Source organism: Lygodium microphyllum, chromosome 29 (genome assembly GCF_053477565.2).
Source record: "Lygodium microphyllum isolate KBCC chromosome 29, Lygodium_microphyllum_v1.1.10, whole genome shotgun sequence".
Taxonomy (NCBI): Eukaryota; Viridiplantae; Streptophyta; class Polypodiopsida; order Schizaeales; family Lygodiaceae; genus Lygodium; species Lygodium microphyllum.
This window is the reverse complement of record NC_141163.1, coordinates 74,385,180-74,394,495: the sequence shown is the minus strand read 5'-3', so window position 1 is coordinate 74,394,495 and position 9,316 is coordinate 74,385,180. Positions and strand designations below refer to the sequence as shown.

General features: G+C 33.6%; 1 protein-coding gene across 1 annotated transcript; it reads left to right on the top strand.

Moving 5' to 3' along the window:
• Nucleotides 1-2,914: 2,914 nt before the first annotated feature.
• LOC148010803 (uncharacterized) lies at nt 2,915-5,266 on the top strand. Its single transcript, XM_087671574.1, has 8 exons — nt 2,915-3,394; nt 3,487-3,528; nt 3,666-3,743; nt 3,831-3,905; nt 3,972-4,025; nt 4,117-4,209; nt 4,444-4,515; nt 5,210-5,266. The coding sequence occupies exons 1-8, from the start codon at nt 2,915-2,917 to the stop codon at nt 5,264-5,266; spliced, it is 951 nt and encodes a 316-aa protein (XP_087527700.1).
• The last annotated feature ends 4,050 nt before the right edge of the window (nt 5,267-9,316 follow it).

Here is a 9,316-nt window from a genome sequence, read left to right as displayed (position 1 = left end):
AAACTTGGCACTTCTTTTACATTGGGATGGCTTCCAAGCCTCTCGTACCACTCAAAAAGACTGTGGTGTGGTTGAAATTAAGGTCCTTAATGGTGGGAAGGGTTCCATATTAGGCATTATTCCTGTTTTATTCATACCTTTTAGTTGCTCTAAATTTATTCGTAATACTCCTGATGTATTTCAAACTTTTTTAAGACCACTTATTAGTGAGCTACAAGACCTTTACATAAATGGTATGCAAGTGCCATACAACTATCCTGTAGAAAAGATTTTTGAAAATCCAATGGGGCAATCAAACTTTTGTGTTGTTAGATCAATGCTAATGATGGTTACAGGGGATCATCCTGCACAATGCAAAATAGGATCCTTCAAAGATGGTGGGCAATTCTTTTGTCGTAGAGACAAAGCCCAAGCTACTCTTGATACTAGTAATCCCTCATTCCAAGGACGTTACCTTTACGATGGTAGTCGATATCAAGCAAGATATCCTCCAACCCAACGGTCCATAGGTGAAATGATTGATGCCTTATCAAGTTCAAAGAGGGCATCCACACAAGCTGAAAAGGATGGAAAACTAAAGCTTGCAGGATTAGCTGGAGAGTCTATTCTATGGAAACTGTATGATTTGTATGGTTTTAACTTGTCAATAGACTTGGTATATGATGCTATGCATGTGTTATCTCTAAATATATTTCAAAAATACATACGAGTACTCATGAGAGCCATGTCCAATGAAAAGAAAAAGATGATAGATTTTTGTTGTGAAAAGGCTTATAAGCTCTCTCCACCCTCTATTTGTCATGGACGGTGGCCTCGTAATCCAAGTAAGTACTATGAAAGCTTTAAGGCCGAAGAGAACCAAAAGTTCATCCAATGGTGCTTACCATATATTTTAGGTATAGTTGATGAGATACCAAAGTCAATTTTTGACCTAGGTTTGTTGCTCATAGATATTGCACATGCCTTCTATAGTTATAGTCGATGTATTGGTTGGTCAAAAGAATGTTTAGGTATTGTACGTACTTTGTTTTCTGCTTGGAGAGTTCGAAAGGAAGAAGCCTTTGGTGCAAATTCTTCTCCCTTAGAACACGTTGCGGGAAATGGAGAACTACTAGATGACATATTGAGACATGGATCGCATGATGTGTATTGGTGTTGTGACTTTGAGCGAATGGTAGCATTGTATATAGCGGTAAAGACTAATAATCGCTTTAACGAAATATCTTATGTAAATTATTATAAGAGGACATTCTTCACTTCAATATTTAAGTTATTAGAAATGGAAGTAGATGGGCTTTTTCCACATGAAAGAATGCTTATCCAAGTACATGCCTGTCTTGTTTTACCTGATGGTTATGCTTTCACTGATTACCAGACACCGTGTTGTTATTCATTTCATGAGAATGGCATTGTGGAGGTTTCTTCAATTGAGAAGGCAAAGGAGATGTGGAAACTTCTTGAAAGAGATGATTCCCAATATCCCTGTAACATAATGATGCGTGAAAAAGGCATTTTAATCACAAAAAAGAGAAGAGAACGTAGGCCCCTTTCATCCGACGAACAAAAATATATTGCACAATTTCTTGGTCTTCAAGAGAATGCACTAGTAGGACATCTAATTACCACATATAGAAGAATTCTTTATAATGGCGAAATATACAAGATCACAGATGACGTCGTGGTAAAAACTGACACTTTTTGTAGTACGTTAGAAAGTATAGGTCATTGGAAAGCAAGACTCACTAATTTTTTTTCCATTCAATGGGATGGGGAGTATTACACCTTTTTTAGTGGAGAATATTACAAGCAATGCATAACTGTAAAAGAAAATGAAGAATGCTTACTTATAGATCCAATCATGGGAATGAGTGTACTACAAACTCAACGACTTCCATTTACATGGGATTGCATAAGACCATTGAGTTCTTTATTGCATAAGTTTGTTCCTTTACCTTTACATAATAGACTTATTGCATATGAGGTAAAAGATCTAATTCAAAGAACAAGATTATTACAAATAGGGGCAGTTGGTTGTATACCTCCTTGGTTGGAAAAATATGATATTGTGTTGGCAAGAAAACATGATGATATGGATGGGGAGTACATTCATGCAATGATAAGAGAGGTAAATTATGAAGAAAAAATGTGCAAATTGTCATGGTTGAAGTGTGATCATAATAGAAGTACATGGAGAATTGATATTGATGAAGATATTTGGAGGGATTGGAATTTGTGTTGCATGGTAATGTCAAACTTTGAAGTTACAAAGAGAAGGAGAGTAACATTATCAAGTGGAGAGTCTATAAATGTTCCAATAGTGTGGAGATCACGTGATGTAACTTGACTGCTTTAGAGTGTGTGTGTGTGTTGCATTCTTGGAGATTGAAATGGGTGCTAGTAGCATTGGTCATAATGGATATCATTATCTGATCGTCATCCCATTGTGTATATCATAATGCTTTATCTATGGGTATTTGTATATTAGGACGGTATCTCGTGGATATAGCTCATGTTGTGTCTCATGTATAGGTAGTTGGACCTTTGTGTGTATGTGTGTATGTGTGCATGTGTGATTATTAAAAAAAGAGAAAATTTCTTGTTGAAGAAGATTAATGTATGGATATAATCTCTTGTTTGAGGAATACTAGCATATAAAGTTGTAAATTTGATTTTAGCTTGTATCTTGTTTGATTTTAGCTTGTCTCATGGTTTGTATAGTTGTATATTGTATCCTTTTTATATGATTGATTGATTCTTTATTGGTTGAATACTAACATAGTTTCTTGATTTAATTTTAGCTTGTCTCATGGCCTCCCCAAGTCAACAAACTCTAGATTCAATGATGCAAACTATCATCACTTTGCAAAAAACAATTGAGGAACTAAAATCAAAGAATGATAGTTCCGAACAAACAATGAGTATGAGCAAACCGGTTTCAATACAAAGTAAAAGAGTCCAGTTGCCACCTCAAAAGCAAATCAAGAGTATACAAATAGGGGATGTATCTCTGATGAAGACTCCTACATATGACCAGATTTTCAAACCACCTAAAAGGATTAGTCGAGATGACCAAGATGAGTTTGGAAAACCATTTTTACTAAAATACTATCGAGATACGCAAAATGTTAGGTATTGTGCTAATCACAGAAAAGTGTATAATTGGGTCAAGAGCTATGAGATTGGCAATGATTTGCGGTTTCATAATAATAAAGATGACAAACATAGAATTTTAGAGATCATAGATCAAAACTATGATCAAATTTTACCCCTTGAGTTTCCTGGTGCTACTTACCTTTGGAAAAAGGAGGATGTATATCTGTACTATCTTTCTGTTGCTCAAAATCTCAGAAAGAAACTCAAGAGGAAAAGATCATCTTTGGTGGATATATCTTTGGTAAGCATATTTATTTATCAAAATTTTCTCACCCCATAGATTATATACACAAGAAATTGGTACTGATTGGCACAACTATGTTTTTTTAATAGAAGAATCGAAGCTTCGAGCAAGTAGATATGCAACAAAAACCGGTAAGATTTGCAATTTTCATCTCAAGTTTTATTTTTTCTATTGTATAATTTTTATTATCTTGATCATTATTATAATCATTTCACTTTAGGTTTCTTAGATATATTTACCTTTCATTATATTTTCTCTAAAATTTTAGGATACAAGTGAGGAGGTGTATTATCCACAACTTATGGTGGAAGAACAATGCATCTTTTCTGAGAATAGTGCAACACATGTATGTACATCGTTCACTCATTTAAATATTTTAATATTTAGAGTTTTTAGTTTTTGATATTGACTTCAATTTTCTTGCTTGTACTAGTTGGAATCTCACAATGATGGTCCACCTCTTGTTTCAATTTCTGCTTCCGAAAAATGTCAAAAAAATAATGAAATGGTTAGTATATATTGGTTTGTAGTCTTTTTTCATTTGATTGTCTCTAACACTTAACTTATGTTTCAGGACTATTTAAACTCAGATCATAGTTTTATGGAGCTACTACAAGGAAATCCATCTGTATGAGGAATATATACATATATTCTTAATTTTTGTATACTTTTAAATTTAAAGATATTCCATTCTAAGTTTTACTTTTCTTGTATTATAGGGTTCATGCGGTAGTGAACACTCTCTTCCAGAAGATATGATCCAAGATCCTGAGGAGGTTGAAGTAGCACGGAAAAGTCTTCGTGTACGAAAGGTATGCTAATTAGCTATCTCTTGATATTTTATTTTAATATATGCATTTAATAAATTATATCTAATTACAAAGTTATTGTGATAAGTTGAGTGAGAAAATGCAGCAAAGCAAGCAACAACAAAAGGAGAGTAAGGGCAAAAATAAGAAATTATCCAAGGTACTTCTTTGCATTTTTTTTTACTAAATGTGGCATAATTTAATTTTGTTAACTTTATTTTCTTGTCTATACTATAGACTCTCGACCATGTTGAGCCATCAAAAAGTGTGGATCCTTCTAATATAGAATTGCCATCAAGAACTTCATCGGTAACTCAATGTTATTAAATATTAAGACAATAGAGTAGCTAATTAAATTATGATGTGGTAGCACTCTAATCTATGTTGTATTTCTAAAATGCAGGTTGTTAATGCATTTGAAGAGGAAGACCAAGAAACCATTCTCCTCAAATATTTAGACATCCAATCCATTGATGAGCTATATGCATCGTTAAAATCTACATATGGTGTTATTAAGAGAGATCCTACTTTTTTAGGAGGACGCCATGAGCAAACATTGCCAGCCATGAGAAAAGCTCTCGTAGATTGGTTACTCTATAGAGAGAAAATTCATGTTACAAAAAATCACAATAAACCTTTGAGTATTGATGATATATGTATCTTGAATTGACCTCTTTATCAATGAAGATAATATCTTTTAATTCTTTTTATTATTTTGATTTATATTTTTTACCATATTAGTAATTCTTAAAACTATCTACATGATTGCAACTAGTTTTTTATATATAAAAAATACTATATGGTTAGTTCTAACTAGTCTGTTTATATAGTAAAATTTCACTACATAGATAACTAGAGAATCTTGAAATTCCTATATAGGAATTTTTTACTATATCACTAACTTGTAAAGTGTTCCACTTTTACTACATGAGACTTTTTCTAGATACTTTGGTAAGTATCTAGAAAATTTCTCTTTTTTTTCTATATGGATAGGTGTCTAAAGTTCCTTGTGAGGGTACTGCTGGACGACGTCGCCATTAACCAATTAGAAGACTACTGAGAAGAAAGGAGATTGAATCTGTTATTAATGGCGGTATTATAGTTATTGTAACCACTATTATGGATGATAGGCTTGAAAATCCGGTGGCTCGCCCCGAGAAAATCCGAAAGGTTTTAGCCTGCAGTTGTGCATGAGCTGCTGCAGATAATGGTGGACTCCAGTCCTCGACTTCTTCTTATTGGTATGCATCAGCCACTGGTCAGCCGCGTGATTAGCCACAGGATTAGCTGCTGTAGCCACTTGATTACTGGAGTAACTAGCGGGATCTGTGATCGACAGGCAGGCGCCGCGCGCAAAGGCCAATAGGTGATCGCCCACATCATGACTCTCATAATCGTGTTGCTTAGTATCATCTGCAATAAGGTGATCGTCAATCGTAATGCGGCCTCTATTGGATGTGTAATTATGATTATGATCATCATCATTGATGATTGCATCACCTGCGCCATTAGTCAGCTCATCATGTCGAACAATCACCCATCTGGTGAAATAGTTGTGGTCAGCTGCGCAATATCGGCTCACATCTGCACCACATTTGACAATAATCACGAATCGATCATGCGAAAACCTCAACCAAGCTTACATCGATAATTGGCTTAATGTATATAATCATGTGTGTGTTTGAATTTGTATGCTCACGTACTCTCAACTCTGCATTCCTTAATTTCTATGGAGGGTTACTGTAATTCCCCAAATTATAAGTGCAATATCGAAATTTGCACCAGCTTCAGGCTGAAGGATTCTTAGTGAAGAGCGCCAATTGATCCATGGCAGCTACAATGTTGCCCATGAGATCGAGGTCATCGTCAGACCACCCAGAGCCGCAGCTATTGGAGCTACGATTCATTGACAAATCAAGGCCTGAATGATGCATTAAATGATGATCGATGCTCAGGGGTGATAATATTTAGCTGCTCACACAATATACCAGCTCTAATGGAGAAATTGGATGGTACAATGTTGCAGAGAACTGATAAGCTTTCAATCCAGAGCTGAGACTAAAACATGCCTCTCACAAAGAGAGAGAGAGAGAGAAAGAGAGAGGCATCAATTCAAAGAGGCCTACACAAGGAACTTTAGACACCTATCCATATAGAAAAAAAAGAGAAATTTTCTAGATACTTACCAAAGTATCTAGAAAAAGTCTCATGTAGTAAAAGTGGAACACTTTACAAGTTAGTGATATAGTAAAAAATTCCTATATAGGAATTTCAAGATTCTCTAGTTATCTATGTAGTGAAATTTTACTATATAAACAGACTAGTTAGAACTAACCATATAGTATTTTTTATATATAAAAAACTAGTTGCAATCATGTAGATAGTTTTAAGAATTACTAATATGGTAAAAAATATAAATCAAAATAATAAAAAGAATTAAAAGATATTATCTTCATTGATAAAGAGGTCAATTCAAGATACATATATCATCAATACTCAAAGGTTTATTGTGATTTTTTGTAACATGAATTTTCTCTCTATAGAGTAACCAATCTACGAGAGCTTTTCTCATGGCTGGCAATGTTTGCTCATGGCGTCCTCCTAAAAAAGTAGGATCTCTCTTAATAACACCATATGTAGATTTTAACGATGCATATAGCTCATCAATGGATTGGATGTCTAAATATTTGAGGAGAATGGTTTCTTGGTCTTCCTCTTCAAATGCATTAACAACCTGCATTTTAGAAATACAACATAGATTAGAGTGCTACCACATCATAATTTAATTAGCTACTCTATTGTCTTAATATTTAATAACATTGAGTTACCGATGAAGTTCTTGATGGCAATTCTATATTAGAAGGATCCACACTTTTTGATGGCTCAACATGGTCGAGAGTCTATAGTATAGACAAGAAAATAAAGTTAACAAAATTAAATTATGCCACATTTAGTAAAAAAAAATGCAAAGAAGTACCTTGGATAATTTCTTATTTTTGCCCTTACTCTCCTTTTGTTGTTGCTTGCTTTGCTGCATTTTCTCACTCAACTTATCACAATAACTTTGTAATTAGATATAATTTATTAAATGCATATATTAAAATAAAATATCAAGAGATAGCTAATTAGCATACCTTTCGTACACGAAGACTTTTCCGTGCTACTTCAACCTCCTCAGGATCTTGGATCATATCTTCTGGAAGAGAGTGTTCACTACCGCATGAACCCTATAATACAAGAAAAGTAAAACTTAGAATGGAATATCTTTAAATTTAAAAGTATACAAAAATTAAGAATATATGTATATATTCCTCATACAGATGGATTTCCTTGTAGTAGCTCCATAAAACTATGATCTGAGTTTAAATAGTCCTGAAACATAAGTTAAGTGTTAGAGACAATCAAATGAAAAAAGACTACAAACCAATATATACTAACCATTTCATTATTTTTTTGACATTTTTCGGAAGCAGAAATTGAAACAAGAGGTGGACCATCATTGTGAGATTCCAACTAGTACAAGCAAGAAAATTGAAGTCAATATCAAAAACTAAAAACTCTAAATATTAAAATATTTAAATGAGTGAACGATGTACATACATGTGTTGCACTATTCTCAGAAAAGATGCATTGTTCTTCCACCATAAGTTGTGGATAATACACCTCCTCACTTGTATCCTAAAATTTTAGAGAAAATATAATGAAAGGTAAATATATCTAAGAAACCTAAAGTGAAATGATTATAATAATGATCAAGATAATAAAAATTATACAATAGAAAAAATAAAACTTGAGATGAAAATTGCAAATCTTACCGGTTTTTGTTGCATATCTACTTGCTCGAAGCTTCGATTCTTCTATTAAAAAAACATAGTTGTGCCAATCAGTACCAATTTCTTGTGTATATAATCTATGGGGTGAGAAAATTTTGATAAATAAATATGCTTACCAAAGATATATCCACCAAAGATGATCTTTTCCTCTTGAGTTTCTTTCTGAGATTTTGAGCAACAGAAAGATAGTACAGATATACATCCTCCTTTTTCCAAAGGTAAGTAGCACCAGGAAACTCAAGGGGTAAAATTTGATCATAGTTTTGATCTATGATCTCTAAAATTCTATGTTTGTCATCTTTATTATTATGAAACCGCAAATCATTGCCAATCTCATAGCTCTTGACCCAATTATACACTTTTCTGTGATTAGCACAATACCTAACATTTTGCGTATCTCGATAGTATTTTAGTAAAAATGGTTTTCCAAACTCATCTTGGTCATCTCGACTAATCCTTTTAGGTGGTTTGAAAATCTGGTCATATGTAGGAGTCTTCATCAGAGATACATCCCCTATTTGTATACTCTTGATTTGCTTTTGAGGTGGCAACTGGACTCTTTTACTTTGTATTGAAACCGGTTTGCTCATACTCATTGTTTGTTCGGAACTATCATTCTTTGATTTTAGTTCCTCAATTGTTTTTTGCAAAGTGATGATAGTTTGCATCATTGAATCTAGAGTTTGTTGACTTGGGGAGGCCATGAGACAAGCTAAAATTAAATCAAGAAACTATGTTAGTATTCAACCAATAAAGAATCAATCAATCATATAAAAAGGATACAATATACAACTATACAAACCATGAGACAAGCTAAAATCAAACAAGATACAAGCTAAAATCAAATTTACAACTTTATATGCTAGTATTCCTCAAACAAGAGATTATATCCATACATTAATCTTCTTCAACAAGAAATTTTCTCTTTTTTTAATAATCACACATGCACACATACACACATACACACAAAGGTCCAACTACCTATACATGAGACACAACATGAGCTATATCCACGAGATACCGTCCTAATATACAAATACCCATAGATAAAGCATTATGATATACACAATGGGATGACGATCAGATAATGATATCCATTATGACCAATGCTACTAGCACCCATTTCAATCTCCAAGAATGCAACACACACACACACTCTAAAGCAGTCAAGTTACATCACGTGATCTCCACACTATTGGAACATTTATAGACTCTCCACTTGATAATGTTACTCTCCTTCTCTTTGTAACTTCAAAGTTTGACATTACCATGCAACA